At 34.2% G+C, this 21,416-nt stretch overlaps 1 protein-coding gene across 3 annotated transcripts in view; it reads right to left on the reverse strand.

The window, feature by feature from the left end:
• NECTIN3 (nectin cell adhesion molecule 3) overlaps nt 1–21,416 on the reverse strand; it is a 143,321-nt gene that overhangs the window by 84,561 nt on the left and 37,344 nt on the right. For all 3 annotated transcript variants that reach the window (XR_009502943.1, XM_059921187.1, XM_059921186.1), the window contains exons 2-5: nt 17,977–18,318; nt 9,199–9,495; nt 5,948–6,065; nt 1,956–2,107 (exon numbers count right to left, since the gene is read on the reverse strand). Coding sequence is in view for 2 of the 3 variants with exons in the window: in XM_059921187.1 (XP_059777170.1) it covers nt 1,956–2,107; nt 5,948–6,065; nt 9,199–9,495; nt 17,977–18,318 (909 nt within the window). In the remaining variant the exon portion in view is untranslated. The remainder of the gene's footprint in view (nt 1–1,955; nt 2,108–5,947; nt 6,066–9,198; nt 9,496–17,976; nt 18,319–21,416) is intronic.

Below are 21,416 nucleotides of genomic sequence, written 5' to 3' on the forward strand. Positions count from 1 at the left end.
GGTTTGTGCCAGAATACTGGCAACAAAAGTGGAGAATTGGTAAGGTTCTGTATATAACATAATGAGAGAGCTCACATCAATTTGTTGATGGATGGGGTGGGGTATGAGAGGAAAATCAAAATCAGGAGTAAGTATCAAGGATTTCATGCCCTGAGCAAATATAAGGATGGAGCTACCAATAACTGAAAAGGCAAACAAAGACTGCTGGAGAAAGAGATTCGGTGGCAAGAGGCAGAAGAAAGATGAGGAACTCAGTTCTGAATACATATTATACTTCTACATAGGAGGTTAATGATCACTAAGAGGCAGTGGGACACACAAGTCACGAGTACTGGGAAATGGACCCTGAATACCAAAGATATAAATTTAACATATCACCAATAGATAAGATGCCAAAATTGAGCCTTGATATTTAAATGATTACATAATTAGAACACATTGAGCCTAGGATTTACAAGTAATATCCCACACCAAATTTTGTACAACAGAAATAAAAAGTAATCGGTCCTTAGGTAACCACATCTTAAATATGGATTTCCTGTGGCTTTAAGATTCCCTTTTTTTTTTTTTAAATAAAAAAACCTCTAAGGGAAGAAAGAGAGACTAATATACTAATAGATTTACACCAAAGCACTGCTGTTGGCAGAAAGGACTAGCTAGAGATGTACAAAGCTCTAATCTTCTTGTGAGATACATGCAAAAAAAAAATTGTGTCTCTATCATGTGCCAGGCACTAAGTGCTGAGTATACAGTAATAAAAATAAGCAAACACAAATTGTTTAAATATGAAGATAGATAATGGGTAAATAAATAAGCATACAACTACAAACTGTGGTAAATACCATGAGAAAATAATATGGGAAACTGTTCTTAGATTCAGCGATCACAGAAGGACTAAGAATGTAACATTAATGCAAGCTTAAAATTTCTCTAAAATCATGGAAAAGAATCTGAAAAAGAATATATATCTATACATATATAAAACTGAATCACTTTGCTGTATACATGAAACATTATAAATCAACTATACTTCGATTTAAGAAAATTTAGTTTTAGACTGAACAGAGAAAAAAATCTTAACTACCTATTATCTAATTACCATACAAACCTCCATTTCTCAAGATTCTCTTCCTTTTTCCTCTAACTTCCCATTTGTTAGACACAAAGATTGCTACATTCTTATAGTCAGGAGGGAGACGTTTAAAATATTTATATAATTTTTATAAATAAGCATTCCATTGATAATTTATTATTTATAGCTACACCCAGGAAAAATATACTTTTAGCTCCAACTATGTTTTGTAAATACCCAAATATATACTCAGTCAAACTGATAAAAACATTCACAGTGAAACAAATGGAATGCATAAAATCTAAGTTCTTAGTGGTTTATGGACTGACCATAAAACACATCTTAAATTTTATTTCATTGGAACATTTTCAGTAGCATTCCTACTTCACCTCTCAGTAACTCTATACGGTATAGCCTCATATTGAGTGACAGTGATATTTAATAAGAAGGTCATCAAAATTGATATCCTATTTTATTTATTAGACACATGTGCAGAGTAGCTTACCAAAAACAAACAAAAAAATCCAACATTTATTCTTGGTGTAAATACAAAAGAACCTAGAAAGGTACACACTACCAATAAAAAGAATATCTAATACTATTTAACTGAAAAATTAGCTATAGGCATAAGGTCTTAAAATGTATATGAACTTATTGCAGAGACATTTTGAATTTTTTAAGTAATGGAATGCCACTTTACATATGTATTTCAGGTAGAGTTGCTTTATTATATCTCTTTTAGATTATTTAGAAAACCTCACACTGAGGAATATGTATCTATCTTCACAAGTACAAATTACTGCCTAGATCATAGTGTTATTGTTATGATTGTTGTTACAGAAATAATTTAAGTAACTCATTTTGTGAGTAAATAGTAACTTACCTGAAATATAGATGACCTTTTGATCACTTCTTTGACCAAGGGAATTGGTCACTTTACAGACATAAACACCAGAATAATTGAAAGTCAGTGGATGGACAAAATGAAGAGTATTGTCTGAAGCCAATAAACCATCAGGCCACTGTCCATCCAACCTATATTTTAAAAGGCACAAAATTACTTTAAATATCTTCAGATTCTATTCATTGACAGCTATTTAAATAAGACATTATACTTCCTAGTTGTCAGTGAAAGAATCAGTATCCTTTAGGTAAAAGTCACTATGAAATAAAAGCACACGTTATGAATTTTCATTTTAATAGAGATGAATTAATTGATAAAGTCCATTAAGAATACCCATTCTTTCAAAATATCAATTCATATCAATTCATATAAGTGAAGCTAGGCTAACGTATTAGAGGGAATAGGAGGGAAGGAGAGAAAAAAATATGTGATTTTTAAAGAATTATATTTGGAAAACTGGAAAATTAGAAATATATATTATTTGAAGACATACCCATAGTATCAAAAGAATTAAAATAATTCTCAGTGAATTGTGAATCTATACATGATATATCTACAACTTTCTTAATGAAAAGTCATCATTTTAGTACATGATAATGTTTTAGCACCTTCTGTAACATATTTAAAGAGCAACATTTAATACTGAGCAAATAATCTATACTGTGCCCTATCCAAAGATGGTTAATTTCTAAAGCACCAACAAGGGTCTTCTTATAAAATAATTTCATTCATAAGGTAGGCATCTGTGACAACAAAAACCAATGCAACTTTGGTATCAATAATAACTCTTTTTAAATGGTTTCTCTACTAATTGGGTTAAAAGGTCCTATCTGGTGTACATATTATTATAAACCATAATAGGAATAAAATCCCACTATAAGAACTCTAAAACCATTCATTGCAATGGAACTAAGTATACTGTTATACCTCATTTTTCCAACCTTAGGGTATACCCCATGGGGGGAAAAAAACCAATAGGTCTTTATTTTGAAAGTGTTTTTACAGCCCATAAATTATTTTTTAAGATAAGAGGATAAAAAGTGAAGTAAACCCAGGCACTCAACTACTACTATAGTTTGAGCTAAGCAGATTTTCAAAAAGTGCATTCACTCATTCACTCAGCCATCCATTATTTAATTACTAAGAACTTACTATTTACCATACTCTGCTCTGCTGGTGTTGCTGAAATGCACAGGTAAATAAGATTTGGTCCTTGCTTTCAATGATCTAAGCACATTAGTAGGAGACCAACAACTAATTACAAAGGGAATAAGAACATAGAACAATGAAAAGGTAGAAAGAAGCAAATCAACACTGGAGAACAGATGGAAGGATTTTGGTCTGTGATCTCAAGTGCATAAAAGAACAATCAGTAAAATCTTTTACAGTTGCTCTGACTTTAATTTAGCATTGAAGGATAAAGATAATATTCTTACATGGTGTAAAGAACAAAAACAAAAACCCCATATCTTCTTCTTAAGAGGACTTTGGAAAGAACATTTTTACAAGCATCAGCTTTCAAAAGGTAAACCCTTTTTCTAGGAGTATAAGAATGAATATGAAGTCTATGTATCTTACCAGTTAGCTCTGTACTTTGGGCCCAAAATTCTAACCCCTTTAATTCTGAGAAATATAAAAATGGCTTATAATCCTTTAAAGTTGTTTATTCAAATAAGCTAGAAAAATCTAAATATCATATTAAACTCACAACAAATGACATGCTAAGCACCTTCCATGCTCCTGTACCTATGTTACATGATTTATATTCAATGTCTCTACCCTCACAAAAACTCTATGGGGTACCATTATCAATGAGGATACAAAGGATTAGAAAGGTTAAATAACTTATTCAAAAAAGACATCTCCAGGTACAGACACCAGGATAAGAACTCAGAATTGTATGACTTTTAGAAATACCCTATCACACATCTTAACCAATGCCTTCTTCCCACTTTGAAGAAAATGTAAATGGAAGGTCTTCTCTACTTTTTGTTTAAAGACAACAGATTGACCAAATATACTCTTTCCTCGCACCCACAAAATACCACCTAAAGTAAGATTAAAGGAATGAAAAAACTATTAAAAACCAACACGGAGAAAGAGAACAGGAGGTAGAATTCATCAGATGTTTCAACTAACTTTTAGAAGACAGAAAACAGATGGGGAAAACAATATATGCTTTAGGCCAATGTTTCCCAATCAGGAGTAATTCTGTCTCCAGGGGACATACCTGGTATGTCCTGAGACAGTTTTGGTTGTCACATCTGGGGGTGGGGGGAGTATGTGCCGCTAGCTGTAGAGAATAGAGGCCAGGGATGCCACTAAACATCCCACAATTCACAAGACTGCCTCCAACAACAAAGATTTATCCAGCCCAAAATGTCAACAGTGCCAAGACTGAAAAGCTCTGCTTTTGGCTGAAGAAGTGCTTGCAGGAGGCATATGAATGAGGAAGCAGCCAATGTGGTCCACTGAACCCAAGATCTGGACTTTGACTCACCGTACTGCAGAAGGCCAGAGTGAGGCAGAGGGCTAAAAATAAGGAGATCAGTTGAAAGTTGAAAAAGCAAAAAAACAGACTCCTCTCAACTCTGTACAGATACCAGGCATTTATGTTTTAGGCAAAATAATGAAGGTTAATTCAATAAATAAACTGAATGGCCATGAAAAAAAGAATTCTACTCTTCAGTAACTGATATCTGAAGCTCCCCCAGTGAAATAAACTCCTCTCTAGTTGATCACTCAAAGTGATCTACCCAGTAAGTACTCCCCATTTAAAATAAAATGCTGAAGAGTCTCCACTCAGCATTTTATTTTAATGCATCACTGTGAAATGACTGGACAACTGAGAAAATTAAGAAATATCTACAAAATGAAAGACCAAACAAACAAAAAAAAGAACCTGGAGGAAAAAAGAAACAATACGTAAGAAGCAGAAAAAACTCTGCAGAGGAAATAATTCTAGTATCTCTAGGAAGAAACAAGAAGATACTACATCCATAAAATACGAAAAGGATGCTATGAAAATGAACAGAGAATAAGAAAACACTCTTAGAAACCGAAAATATGTCAAAAGAAAATTTTCAATCAGTGGAGCAGAGGGATCGAGGAAATCTTGGAAGAACAACAAAAACTGAAAACTAAGTAAGAAAGAATGTTTAGTATACAATAAATAGGAATTCCAGTACAAACAAACAAACAAAAAAGCAGCGTTAATGACCAAGGGAAAAAAAAAAAGAAGAAAAGAATAAGAAAGAAGAGAAGAGAAGCGAAGAGAATCCACAGTTGACAGATACAATTCTCTAGACTGAGAAGGTGTGGGGCGTGGGGGGAGGGGTGCAAACACTGAGAAATATGAACGCAAACCTCAGTATAGCAGTTTGAAATTCCACAGATAAAGAGAATTAAGGATATTCAGATAGTAAACTACACAACTAAAAAGAAGCAATTATTAGCCTCAGGAAAAACAAACAGCTTTAGAAACAAAAGAAAACAAAATTCCAGTATACTACTTAACTCTCAGTAAATAATATTTACCTGTCATAGGGAGGCAACGATTACACAGTTTATTTCAAAGTAGCTTAATTTCATTGGGACGATGAAGGTTAGGAATATGTATATGAGTATGTTTATGTGTGAAGGGATAGATATAAAATTAAATTTTCATTTTCATAATAAGAAGTCAATAGACAGTGTTAAAGATTAGTAAATTAAGCAGCAGCAGTTTAAGACCGATGATGATAAACACCAGAAGGAATTGCTAACGTCGCCAAAGCAGCCTCCGAGGAACAGAATCGCGGGGGCCGGAAGGTGGGGAGAGGTGGGGCAGAAAAACACTTAGAAACTCTTAATTTAATTTCCACCTCTTAGTGTAATCATATATTACACTGATAAAAACAACTTCCAATATGCATTTAAGAATACTTTTGACTTTTAAATAATTTCTCTTTAGAAGTATCTAACATTATTACCTGCTCCACACAGATTTGAAGGGTGGTGGATTTGCATCAGCATTACACTTGAGATTAACACCTTTTCTTCCTACAAACCAGTTTCCATCATAGCCTGTTACTGAAACCTCAGGAGCGTCTATAAAATAAATGCATTACACAACAGATTATCTTTTGTTAATGATAGATGCAATACACAACGATAAAGCATTAACATAATACACAACTTTAGAAGTAGTGTATTTTCCTTCTCTCATATACGTAAGAAATAAGGAATACAATACTCAGTAAATACTGGTTGACTAAAAGAATGATTGAATGAACGGACAATGAGCACCAAACACTAGGCAGCTATAAGCATGTACAATTCTAGTTATTATGGACACAATGTAAGAATATTCACAAACCTATAATCACCAAAAGCAAAATGTAAGAGTCCTGTTATGAAATACGCAGAGGTATATGAACAAAGAAAATATAGTTGGATGAGACATGGCATTTAAGTACCAAGTCACTATATAAAACTGTCTTTAAAGAAATGTTTAATTCAAAAGGAAATATCCCCTAAGAGATATCAAGTCAATTACAAAAAAAAAAAAAAAAAAAATTAAGATTCCTTATATTACAATTAATTAATATCCTTTGGGCATGTAGAGATGTGACAAACTTTCTAAGACTATAATCACAACTAAAGTAAATTATCTGAGGCCTCAACTGTTCTAAAACATTAAATTTTTATTCACGGTCTAAAAGTACCCAAAGGTCTTTTAGCATATGTGTAATATAATTAGCTAAATGAGCAATTATCCACATCTACCATCAATATAAATTTATACCTTCAAACTGTAAAATCCAATACTAATCATTCATTCAACCACCATTGTTTAGCTCCTATTAAGTGACAGGCACTGTTTTAGATGTTTAGTATACATATAGACTCTGTATTCACAAAACTTATATTCTAAGGGTAACAGGAAAGATGACATTTTAAAAAATTTAACTAAAATCCGTTATGAGGGCCAAGAAGGAAAAGAAAAGGATACTAGGAGAAAAGATAAAGAAATGCTATTTGTGTATGGTACAGGGACGTTCCACCCTTCTGTGAGCTATACAAGTAAACTAGATAAAGAGTACATGGCCAGATGGGAAGTTAGAGAGAGACCAGGTCAGTCTTTAACTCTGCAGGGAAGCCTGAAGTCAATCAAGCAAGGTTTACAGAAAAAGTAGTAAAAAATTAAACTTTTTATACTAAGGTACAATTACCTTAATAATTAAAAATAAAAAATGTCTGCCTCTTATAAATACAAAGAATTAACAAACATTTTTTCTACCTTAAAATTGGTAATAAAAAATGTTACTGAAAGAACAGTACAGATATCTGTGAGTTTAAGTTATTTTCAAAGGAGGAGAAAATAGGTAGTAAAGTATCCCCGAAGAATACCTCCAAATTTTGAGATATGAATTTTGGATATAAGATTTTATCTCCTTAAGCTTTGTTTACATGTTTCAGAGGGCCCAATTAACAGGAAAAAAGAATACTCTGAGAACATTTTAGGAGTAGGCCACTAAATCTAAACCATAATTATAAAGTTTTACATAAGGAGAAATATTTTTACACATTTAGAATTTCATTCAGGCAAACAAAAAGTAATAGTATAAATAACTGAAGAAAATTTCAGTCATTATTACACACAGGGAAGAAAAAATACATATGAGAAAAATATTAATGGTACTTACAACCGGGATGTAAATTTTAAAAGAAAAAGGAAAAGTTAAAAGTATGTAAAAGCAAGAAAGAAAAAGAAGAAAAATTTTATTTGGATTCTCCAAATAAGTGAGGAGAAAAGAAGGTACAATCAGCCCTCTGTATCCATGAATTCAGCATCTGTGGATTCAACCAACTGTGGTTGAAAAATATTCAGGAAAAAAAATTCTACAAAGTTCAAAACAGTAAAACTTGAATTTGCTGCATACCAGCAACTATTTCCATAGTATTTACATTGAATTTATAGCTATTTACATAACATTTACATTGTATTAGGTATTATAAGTAATCTAGAGACTAGTTAAAGTACATGGGAGGATGAGTGTAGATTACATACAAATACTGATACTATGCCATTTTATATAAAGGATTTGAGCATCCTCGGATCTTGGTAACTGAAGGAGTCCTGGAACCAATCCCCCATGGATACCGAGGGACTACTACTAGGACTGTATTTGCACTCAAGAATACAATGGTAATAACATCCATGTAAGACAGCTTCTCAAGTTTAACCCTATAAATGTTTAAAAAGATCCTTAGAATTAGTTTTAAAAACCATTAATTATATCAAGTGTAATGAATATGTGTAAATTAAAATGCCATGAATGTCATATCAAAAAAAACAAAACAATAACAACAAAAAACAGGACATTTCCTTCAAAAACCTACCTAGATTTATGATCTGTGCATGGATGGAAATGACACCAGAACCTAAACACTTCTCCTAATTTTATCTTTAACCTACTTAATTTTCATTATCTTTGCTATATGCTATCTGCACCATCACTTTTTCTCTTGCTCAAAATTTTAAAATGCTACACAAAGAATGTATCAAAAATGAGAAACTTTATAGAAGAGGGGAAAGTATATACACACACACGTACATATCCACACAAACATACACACAAGAGAGTATCCCTTAACCAAAAAATAAAAGCACAAGATGGGCCAGGTTTGAACCTTATCTAAGATTATTATTATCCCAACGATGACTCTGTTTTACCTTTATGAGGATCTTACAACATGATCAATAAAATCAGACTAGAAATAATACTGAAAAAACACAAATTTTCAAACTAATTAAAATGCATCTAGGAAGTAAAAGATCCTTGGGTAGCATCAATAAAAATGAATAACAGCTAAATTAACTGGATTGGAGAAGGAGCTGTTTTTCGCCAAGTATTGCACATTCTGAGGTATAAATTTCCACAATTCACCTAAGTCTAGCTTATTTTTAAGGTCTAAAAAGGACAAGGCTAAATAATTTTAAGTTGGACAGCAACTTTAAAATCACTGTCTTTACAAACATAAATATGTTCTGGTTAAATGAAATTTCCATGAAAATATTCTTTTTTAATTAAGAAAAAATGTCAACAAGGAAAATCTATAACAATATCTGAATATTAAATATTCAAACTAAAGACAGCTTGATACAGAATTATGTCAAAGGGAGAAAATTAAAATAAAATGCATGATGTTTAAAAGGCAGATGTTACTCTTTACTTACACTGTATGTCTAATATGAAAGAATATCGGATGTCCTTTTCCAAGGCTGGATGTTTTACAACACAAGTAATCCGCCTTCCTCTAGCAAATCTGGTAGGAAAAAGCTTGTATTGGCTGACAATTGTTGCTGTTTCATTTGGAAAAGAAGTCGTAGTGGATTCCATTTCGCCAAGATCACCTTCCCAATCAATATGTGCAACTGGTTTTCCAGTGGCTGCGATACAAATGGCTGCTACTGTTTCATTTCCTCCATCAATTAAAGAATCTGGCCCTTTTATCAGGCTCACAGTGGGTTCAACTGTTTAAATTTAAAAAAATTAGTTACATTTCAATCAAAAGCATATTTACTCCTTCCAAGCCACAACTAGCCATATTTCATAAACTTAGAGACAACTGCATATAAAATACACACACACTAAATGACAACACCAGTTGGATTCCTGGAACGAGATCATGAACCAGGCCAAACAAAAAGCAAGACTTTACATAGCCATCACAAAGATGGCTCTCCTTGGTAAAGATACACTTTTCTTTACAGGGACAAATGAGTTTTCCCCAAAATTAGTATATAAAAAAAATTCCTGCAAATTTGATCATAATTTCCATTAAGAGATTAAAGGTACTACTACTCTGAAAGGAGATTAAAGGTACTACTACTCTGAAAGGAGATTAAAGGTACTATTACTATTACACTATTAAGCCCGTGGCACACGGGCTTAGTTGCTCTGCGGCACGTGGGATCTTCCTGGACCAGGGCTCGAACCCGTGTCCCCTGAATTGGCGGGTGGATTCTTAACCACTACGCCACCAGGGAAAAGAAAATGCGGTTTTAATATATAATGCTTCAATTTGCAGCAAAAATGTTTTACAACACATTTAATACAGGTACTGTTAAAATGTAATGTCACTAACAGTTTATTGAAATGTACATGCTACCTACCTTTATCTGGTATAAGAAAGCTCCTCAGCAGGGGAAGTAACCTTAATGTTAGACCCCTTTAATCTACCCTCCATATATATGCTAGCTATCTCTTCATATTTTCCAGCAAATTTTATATGCTCCTTTCTGTGTAAATTCCTGAGTACTCACCATCATGAATTCTTTGGCTCAAGCCTATAGGTTACTGTGTGCATTAAGTTTTTAATCTAAAAGACTTTTTTTCATTTCCAAAATTTCTAATTGGTTCATTTTTTTAATATTTTTTGTCTCAACTTTCTGTTCCTGAGATTTATGTGGGATCATTTAGCCTTAGATTATTATTTTGCAATTCTTTTTTTTTACTTTTTACTTTTAGATCATTTAGATTTGCATGCAATTGTATAAATTATTAGTTTTAACTACTGTATGGTTCATTTACTGTTGGACACTGGTGCTATTTCCTGTTTGGTACAAACAATTTTATAAGAAACATTTTCATTCATGTATCTTGGTATATCTGTATAAAAGTTCCTGTAGTTTATCCCTTGGTACTATGTTTATTTCCATTATTTACCAGATAATGCCAAAAAGCTTTCCAAAGTACCAGTTTACTCCCAATCTTAGCACTCTGGTTGGTCCAACATACCCACTACAGTTGATACTGTCAGATTTCTCAATGTTTGCCAACCTTGTAAGTATGTAACAGCATATCACTGAAACCTTGTTTCTAATTTCTCAGATTATGAATGACATTAAGAATCTTTTCTTGTTTATGAGCCATTTGGAATTTCTTCTTCTACAAAATAGCTATTAAAGCCAATTGTTTTTTTCTTACTGATTTGGGAGAGTCCTTTTCTGATTATATGTGAAAATATCTTCCACCAGTTTAGGGCTTGTCTCTTTACCCTATGGTGTGTTTTGATGAGCAGAAGTTTTTAATTCAAATGCATAAAATTTATCAGTTAACTGCTTTTATATACAGGCACACATCATTTGACTGCACTTTGCTGTACTGTGCTTCATTAATATTGCATTGTTCACAAACAGAAGGTTTGGGGCAACCCTGCACTGATCAAGTTTATCAGCTGTTTTTCCAACAGCATTTGCTCACTTCCTGTCTCTGTCACATTTTGGTAATTCTCACAATATTTCAACCTTTTTCTTTATTATTATATGTGTTATGATGATCTGTGATCTTCAATGTTACTACTATAAAAATGTTACAACGGGATGAAGACTCAGATGATGGTTAGCATTTTTTAGCAACAAAATGTTTTTTAAATTAAGGTATGTACATTGTTTTTAAAGACATAATACTATTGTATCAAAGCTACAATAAGGTATCACCTCACACCAGTCAGAATGGCCATCATTAAAAAATCTACAAACAATAAATGCTGGCGAGGGTGTGGAGAAAAGGGAACCCTCTTGCACTGTTGGTGGGAATATAAATTGATACAGCCCCTATGGAGAACAGTATGGAGGTTCCTTAAAAAACTAAAAATAGAACTACCATATGACCCAGCAATCCCACTACTAGGCATATATCCTGAGAAAACCATAATTCAAAAAGAGTCTGTACCAGAATGTTCACTGCAGCACCATTTACAATAGCCAGGACATGGAAGCAACCTAAGTGTCCATCGACAGATGAATGGATAAAGAAGATGTGGCACATATATACGATGGAATATTACTCAGCCATAAAAAGAAACAAAACTGAGCTATTTGTAGTGAGGTGGATGGACCTAGAGTCTGTCATACAGAGTGAAGTAACAGAAAGAGAAAAACAAATACTGTATGCTAACACATATATATGGAATCTAAAAAAAAAAGTGGTTCTGAAGAATCTAGGGGCAGGACAGGAATAAAGATGCAGACATAGAGAATGGACTTGAGGACATGGGGAGGGGGAAGGGTAAGCAGGGACAAAGTGAGAGAGTGGCATGGACATATATACACTACCAAATATAAAACAGATAGCTAGTAGGAAGCAGCCACATAGCACAGGGAAATCAGCTCCGTGCTTTGTGACCACCTAGAGGGGTGGGATAGGGAGGGTGGGAGGGAGACGCAAGAGGGAGGGGATATGGGTATGTATGTATACACATAGCTGATTCACTTTGTTATACAGCAGAAACTAACACATCATTGTAAAGCAATTATACTCCAATAAAAATGTAAAAAAAAAAGACATAATAATATTGCACACTTAACAGACTATAGTATAAACATAATTTTTATAACACTGGGAAACCAAAAAATTCACGTGACTGTTTTACTGTGATATTCACTTTATTGCAATATTTGCTTTATTACAGTGGTCTAGAACTGAACCCACAATATCTCCAAGGTATGTTTGTACTAAGAATTACCTGTCTACTTCAAGGCCAAATTACTATTATGTATCACATAGTACTTTGGCCTTGAAGTAGACCAAATTTCTTGTTCTCTGCAGAAATTTAATAGATTGACTTGTCCTCTGCAGAAATTTAAGAGATTGACTTATCCCTTCAAATGCTAAGCACTGTTGTTTAACAGTCTGTGTCCGATAATTCCAACATCTCATGCAGGTCTGTTTCTGTTGTCTTGTTTGCGCTGGCTGCTGCTTGTGGGGTCTTCTTTACTTGTATGCCTGGTTATTCACGCAGATGATATCCTTGAGTTTGAATAATTAAGGTAGAAATAATTTGAGGCTTAGAATGCAGTACCTTTCTGTGTTTTCTTCTGCTAAGCTAGCTCCTGAGAACACTATCCAGTGCAGGATCTCCTTAATTTCAGACTACCCAAGCAATATAAACCAGGCCTAGAAGTCTCTAAGAAGACTGGTTTACTACAGGTGTACTATTACTCTGAAAACGTTAAGCCTTTGGGTACCAGGAGCATATAAGAAAGGTTATTAGACATCCCATCTTGAGCAGACTTGCATTCAGATATTCATCTCTCTCACTTTTCAAGGTTCTCGAAATCTTAGTTCATCATCTTAAGTGTCTCTTCTGAATTGTCAAATGTCCCCAAGGTTGAATATAGATTTCAGCTTTCGGTACTAGGTTTATTTCTGTTTCTACCTTCTCTTAGATTTGGTCTAGTTATATTCCTCACTATGTTGTTATTTCTTTGAAGTTGTCAATGGTTTTTTAACATTTCACCTGCCCATCCCCCACCATGGGAGAGTTGGTGTGAATAACCTGTGCCATCAATAGAGGCTTTTATCTTCGAGGAACTTAAAAAATTATCTTAAAGTCAATTTTAAATTGTTATTTCTATTTCTTCTGAAGGGAATCAATCTCCTGGTTGTACACTTCATTTGCTTTCTAAAGTTACTTTTCTCATATTCCCCAACATTTAAAAGTTAACTTCTCTGTACCCTTCCCTGTCTAGTGGTTTTATTGTTGCTTCCTCTTAAGATGCTACCCAATGCCCTGTATACTCTGATTTGGGGGAACATGAAGTTTTCCCAGCCCTGCATTAACGCCAGGATTGTTAAGCCTACTTCTTTCTGTTGGTTCTTTCACCCACCTCAAAAGTTTCCTCTCACATGCACATAGATCAGTACTAAACCAAAGACTTCAGAGGGCCCTTCTGTGGGTCTCTAAAGCACACACATTCTTTCTCTCTCATGTTCCCTTCTTTCCAGTATTCTGCTCCACAAATTCTAATCACCTGTCCAATCTGTCTCTTAAACTCAGTGAGACTAGCATTCTCTACCTGAATTCCTTGTCACTGAGCTGTCACTGGAAACTGCCTAAGGAGGAGGCTGGAGCAATTGTAGAACTCATCTTGTTTATTTTCCTTCTTTCAGGGATCATAACCCTACCATGCCTATTAAGTTGCCTAGTTTTCTTGTTGCTAGAGAGAGAAAGGGTAAATCCAATCCCTGTTACTCCATCATGTGCAGCAGTGGAAATCTTTTTTTTTTTTTTTTTAATTACAGAAGTAATATTACTAAAAATTGGAAAAACAAAGAAAACTTATCCACAACTGTAATATCTTAACACAGTCATTATCATATTCTTCCATTTCCTTCTCTTATTTGTTTCTAGTTTCTATATAGATGTAATCATGGCATACCTACAGTTTTGTGGCTCATTTTATTTTCAAGCAGCAATACTTCTCTTGCTGCTTGAAATTTTAACAACTATATAATATCCCATATATCAAGAGGAAGTAACCAATTGTACAACTCTTCTGCTATGGGGCATTTGTTGTTCAGTGTTCCCAAAGCTTTTTGCTATATTACATTCCCTTAATTCAGTTTCTATTACTACTACTCCTTTGAAACTCTAATGTCACTGCCTAATCTATACACTCAATACTTTTCTTTGCCTATTCTCTTTGACTGATTTGGTAAAATTTGATACTTAGTACAGTTCTTCCCAATCAGTTCCAAAAGAATTAAGTTCTAACGGCTTCAGGTATCTGCTGTAAGTAATGAATTAACTTCTGGGCTATGCATTTAGAATGACAGTAGCTATGTGCCAGCCTTCGGAGAACTGAAAAAATGGTCACTGAAATCATTTTCTGTATGGCTTGATTCTCACTGTGGGAAAAAGCTGCTAGAGTAATCTTAAAAACTTTTATCTTCTCTTGATATGAATAATATTACTTTGACAGTTTTTCTCAAAGCCATCTTTTTGAATTCATCTCTATTTCTTCCAATCTCTGCCCTAATAAGTACTGAGTCTTAGGCCTCAGTCACTTTTTGTAAGTCTCTTAAAAACTTTTATCTGATAAACACTACTACCTGGATGATCCCTGATTTTATTTGCTTTTGATACAAAGCTTGACTCTATAGTTTCTAACCACCTACCTGGTATTGTTTGCCTATGTATCCTCCAACTCAATAAGCCAAATGTTGAGTTCATCATCTCATCCTCCCAATCCCCAACATGTTTTTCATTCAGATATGCCCATTTAAATTAATGGTAACATAATTTATTCAATCACTAAGGTTCAAAATCTGTTATTGTTCAAACCTCCCTAGTTTATTATATACAGTCAGTTACAACATTCTGCTAATTTTTCCTTTGTAGTAGCTCCCTTCCTCACTCAAGTGGCAGAAATTAGAAAATTAACTTCAAGCTTTCATGGCCTCATGGCTGAGGCATTATGATTTCAGGACTCTTCATTTCAATCCATCAAAAACACCAGACTCATTATCTTAAATCACAACTTTCATCACATTACTTCTAAATCAGGTCTACGAGTTAGGTATCCCTCTAAGCAAGGTGAGAAGATGGTCAAAGCAGTGTTTCTCAAACTCTACTGTGCATAAAAAGTACTTAGGGATCTTGCTAAAATGTAGATTTATCATTTAACAAGTCTGGGAGGGGTCTGTAATTCTGTATTTCTAACATGCTCCCAAGTGATGCCATTGCTGCTGGTTCATGAACCATGCTTTAAACAGCGAGAATCTGGGACTTCCCTGGTGGTCCAGTGGTTAGGGTTACATGCTTCCACTGCAGGGGGCACAAGTTTGATCCTTGCTCAGGGAACTAAGATCCTGCATGCCATGCGGCGTGGCCAAAAAAAATAAATAAATAAACAGCAAGAATCTGAGAATAAAAGAAGAGAGGTGAGAAGAAGTACAATGCTGTATACTAAGTTTGCATTTCCAGCAATATAAAGCTCAAATTCCCCATCATAATATTTAGATTACTTTAAAGTGCTCCTACTCTACCTTTCTAGCCTTTAATTCTTGTATTTTATATAAACCCTTTGAACAATCAACAAATTATCAGTGGTCCCGCAGAGGACACTTGGCCATGTTGAGAGACATTCTAACTTGCTGAAACTTAAGGAACTGCTCCTAGCATCTAGTGGGTAGAGGTCATGGATGCTGCTAAACAGTCTACAATGCACAGGACAGCTCATCACAAGAATTCCAGCCCCAAAGTCCAACAATGCCAATTCTGAAGAAACTCTGCCCTAATATATGCTGTTTTCTGCCTCCCTGCGTTGGCTCACTTATTCTCCTCCCTATACTTCTTTCCTTTTTGCCTACCTAAAACCTATCCACCATTCAAGGACTGGCTCAACTACTTTTCTACAAAACATTTCTAAACTACAGAGTTTATTTACCCATTCCTATACCCTACTTAGGTAACATTTAGTGTATTACTGCTACATACCAGAAACTCTTATAGGCTTTAGGGATATAAAGTTAAATTTTAAAGTGCACAGTTGCAGTCCACCACAAGTTTATAGTGAAGAAGACATATAATAAGCACTATGTTAATTGCTACAACAAAGATAAGCTCAAGATACAAAGGCAAAAGAGCAAAAAAACCCCATTAAATTGCAGAGGGGTAGATATTTCAAGAATGGCTTCCAAAAGGATGTGGTTTGATGAGTAGCCGTTAAATAGAAGAATCTGGAAGAAAGAGACAGGAGGAAAAAGGTGGCATTCCAGACATAAGAAAACACACATGTAAAAACACAGGTGTTAATGAAGTGCAAATAGTTAATTATGATTATAAAATTTGGGTTGCTGGGAGAAGTAGAGCAAGGAGTGGAATAGATGAAGTTAGAGAAGTAGACCCAGCTAAAAGTGTGACTAGTCTTATACTATCAACAGTCGAGCTTTAAACCATTGAGTATTGTGTTAATTTAAGGGGAATTACTAAAATTTAAAGCAAAAAGTCTTATTCACGAGTTCTCTCTTCTACATGCGAACTAGTTATCTATTTTTTCTTGACACTGAATTTTTCTGTGACTTTTTTTACCCCAATGGCTTGCACTTGATTTTTCAGATATTTATGCCCTGCCTTCCAATCAAAACAGTACTCAAAAGTATCAATTTTGTAAACGTAAGTTATATTTTTCCCACAGCTCTTAGGGCAGGCTCTTAAACATTAAAGCCTTCAAGTATTTAATTTTATTTCTATTTTTAAATAGTATTTCTCAACATGAAAAAATATATAACATATTTGGACCAAATTGCTTTCCTGCACATCAGTGACCCTGAAATCATGCCATTAAATATTAGAGGCTGTGTAGTTATTTGGTTCTCTGGAAGCAGACACTGAGATCAAATGAGGAGTACAAAAGGCTTATTAGGGAACAACATCTGGGAGAAAAGTGAAGAAGAAGGATTGAGTAGGGAAAGCTATCAGCAGACCTTACAAAGTCCCTGATAGGCAAACAGGCAGAGTCACAGCAAAGACCACCCATTAAAGGAGTTCCACTCTGGGTGGAAATGGCTACAGTTGCTTTTACTCCTTAATCCTCCTTCTAGGATTATAAAAGTACTCACCAGCTATTCCAAATTGGTTTACCTGTCACTGCAGGTGACTATTTTAATGCTAATAAGCTCTTCCTAAATTCTGCTATAAACTTTAATGGTTATCAGATAGGAAAAGGCAGAAGATCTTTCAATGCAAGCAATAGACCAAGATTCAAATAGCTATGCAAATCCACAACAGCAGAAATAAAATCTGATTTGAAAAACAAACATGAGATGTCAATGGCTCTAAGACCACAGTCACTTAAAAAATGGAAGAGCTTATTTAAAGATGGTAATTTAAATAAAGGTTGAAAATTTGAGGGGAAATAATGAAAATAAATGTCAAAGAAACTCAGCACTTAGTATTATAAATAAAAAACAATCTTTCATGAAGAAAGTAAAATAGCTATAAATTACACAGCTTTATATAGATACACAGGTAGACAGGGACAAGATTTAGTTTAAACCAAGAGTCTAAAATCATAGAATTTTATGACAGAACTTGAAAAAACATATCTGAATTCTTTTATTTTAAACCTACATTTATATATCACTTCAATCATTTTAAGTTCTTGAAAATACTTTTACAATAATCCTCACACCACCACCAAGATATACAATTCAAGTACACCTACCTAATACAGTTACAGTTGTAGAGGACTGAGCATTTCCAAGTGGGAATGTAACAGCTTTGCATATATATTGTCCAGAATCAGAGAATCCTATGTTATGTAGAGTAATTGTTGCATCATTAAGTGAATAGTTTTTAAACAAGACTCTTCCCTGATATTCTCCTTGAACAGAGAATCCATATTGAGGATGATGAACTGCAACAGTCTGTGCACTTTTGCCATGTATCTTCTCCCATAAAATTTGTGTGATAGTCTCATTTCCTTCAATTAAACACTTCAGCGAAACATTCTTTCCCCATACTGCTGTGACATGTGGCTCCACAATAACTGGTCCAGCTAAGGCACCTAAGGAAAAAGAAAAAAGCATAGTTCTTAAAAATGAAAAGAAGTTACACTAACATATGATGAAATTCCCTCCCTTCCTGCTTTCCTCTCTCCCTTCTTCTCCTTGTGTAAGTATACACACACACACAGAGGCACAGACACTAATGACCAAGTAACAGGAAGGACTGAAAAGAGCTAGATGTTCCCAGGGCTGGATTTAAGACCCAAAGAATGATTCTTAAGTGAATCAAATAATCACCAATATGTGTTGCAGTGGAAAAAGCACTAGATTGGGCCAAGAGTAAGCTTAAGAGCAGGTCCTTCCCCAGTCAAGCCACCAGGTAAGGTCCCAGCCCTAGCTGACACCCTGACTGCAGCCTTGTGAGAGACTCTGAAACAAAGGACCCAGCTGATCTATGCCTAGATTCCTGACCCAAAGAAACTGAGAGGTGATAAATATATGCTGTTTTAATACTATTAAATTTTAGGGTATTTTGTTACTCAGCAACAAATAACTAATACATTTAGGATCTGCCAAACCAAATATACTACCAAAGTTTCTTTCTTTGGAGAGTTCCTCTACCAAAAATCTGTATAAAACACTCGTTAAAGATAGACCAACTGCCAGAAAACATGAATTTAAAAAACACATATAAATGTGAAATTAAGTTTTTCTATCTCACAGATGAAGAAAAACTATTCTACAAGCAAAAGTTAAAATAAAATGATACCAAACTTCACTTTTATAATACTGATTTCCTTCCTAAAAGCAATGGACGAAATATAAATCATTTTAAGGAACATAGGACTAATACTCATGAATACTAAACTCAAGCAAGATGCTCTTCACTGACAGGTATATTAGAACATATATAACAAATCCTCGGAGAGTTTACAACTCACATACATGTCCTGGCAAAATAAATGCTCAAACTAAGAAGTAAACCAATATAAGCACTTGAATATGGAAACTGTATAAATACCTTTAAAGTTTAGAGTTATGTCTAATTAATATTTTTAAATAAACACAAAAATGCAAAAGGGTATCACTTAAAAAGATACCCAAGAAAAATGTGTTTAAACATATTCAACAGTTCCAAACAACAACAAAACCTTTACACAATATTATCTCCATGAATAATATTTTTTCCTTTTTGGGAGGAAAAAAAAACCATAAATGAATATATTAGATAAATACATACATGGATACATAGATAGATAGACAAATAGATAGTTAGATAAGAGGGCAAACTTTACCACCCAAGAGATGATTGAGGATATTACAAAAAAGGACCGACAATTCACACTGACCATACTTAACAGCTATGGAAGAAAAAGGCTTTCTTTTAGCCACTCCACCAAAAAAGTATCAAGTCCAAAAAAATTTACCATCATTGCTCTTATCATGCTTTCAAGCATAATTACAAAGCTTTTAAAATTTAACCTAAAACATATAAAATATGAAAGTATTCTAATGCATTTTAACAAGCTATCGTAAGCCTAGTACCCAAAACTACGCAAATGAAAGGGCAATTTACAAATATTGAAAATTTCATATAATATTATGAAAGAACACACAGCTCTTTATTTAAAGAAAAAGACACAATGATCAAGTAGGATATTCAAGAGTGTAAGGATATTTTTAGACTAGTCATCACACTGAAAGGTCACGTAACTTTCTCATCTGATGCCAAAAAGACATTTAATAGAATTCAATAGTCATTATCTGATTTTTTTTGAAAATTAGTTTATTTATTTTTTAATTTTTGGCTGCGTAGGATCTTTGTTGCTGTGCGCAGGCTTTCTCTAGTTGCAGCAAGCAGGGGCTACGCTTTGTTGTGCTGCGCGGGCTTCTCATCGTGGTGGCTTCTCTTGTTGCGGAGCACGGGCTCTAGGCACGTGGGCTTCAGTAGTTGTGGCACGCAGACTCAGTAGTTGTGGCTTGCGGGCTCTAGAGTGCAGGCTCAGTAGTTGTGGTGCACGGGCTTAGTTGCTCCGCAGCATGTGGGATCTTATCTTCCCAGACCAGGGCTCGAACCTGTGTCCCCTGCATTGGCAGGTGGATTTTTAACCACTGTGCCACCAGGGAAGCCCTCATTATCTGATTTTTAAAAAAATAACTAACAACTGAGAAAAGGATTCTTAATAATAAAGTAGATTTTTCTCAAATCAATGGCCATCACAACGCTAAAATTTTAAAGGGGGCATGGTTATTAATGAAAGACCAAGACAAGATGGTGCACTGTCATTATCATCATTCAACTTAGACTAGAAATTCCCATTCAATGAGACAAGAAAAGGAAAGAAGGAAGAATAAGAATAAGAAAGGAACAGACAAAATTATTATTTGAAAAACCTATTACTAGAAAAACCTAAGAAGGCCAAGTAAAGCACTATTAGAACAAATAATGTGGTTGCTTGCAAACCATGCAAACTGTATACAAAATGTATATTCATCATGCCATAACAGGTGATAACCTTTACAAATTTACTGTAGAAAAAGTCAATATTTGCAAAATATTAACATTTAAAACACCCATGAATAATGTTGTAAAGAATCTAGAAACCTGAGCAATTAACTTGAGTAAATGGAAGATATGTTCCTGAGAAGAAAGACGTAATACACACTATATAGACGGCAAATCTCTCCATGTTAGCACACAAATTCAATGCAACTGCAGTAAAAACCATGACAAAAATTCTTGAAACTAAACTAGGGACAATATGTTTAAAAAAAAAAAACCACAATAGCACAGTAAAGGGGAGAAAGAATACTAAAGTAAAAATAATAAAAACCTTAATGTCTTAAAACAATTGAAAGTACACAAACAGATCAACATGTAGAATGACATACAATATGTAATATGTTGTATGAGTGGGGAAATAATGAATTAGTCAAGACATGATGAAAGGACAAGAGCTAATATTTGGAAACAGATCTACCCTTGCTTTACTAAACACACACACACACACATACACACAAATCCAGATGGATTAAAGATCTAAATGTAAAAAAATGAGCCACATATTCCATATATACTGACAATAATTTTTTGCATATTCTGGAAGATAAACATTAGTTACTCTAAGGAGTGATACTACTAAGCATTAAAGAAAGA

This window comes from Balaenoptera ricei, chromosome 4 (genome assembly GCF_028023285.1).
Source record: "Balaenoptera ricei isolate mBalRic1 chromosome 4, mBalRic1.hap2, whole genome shotgun sequence".
Taxonomy (NCBI): Eukaryota; Metazoa; Chordata; class Mammalia; order Artiodactyla; family Balaenopteridae; genus Balaenoptera; species Balaenoptera ricei.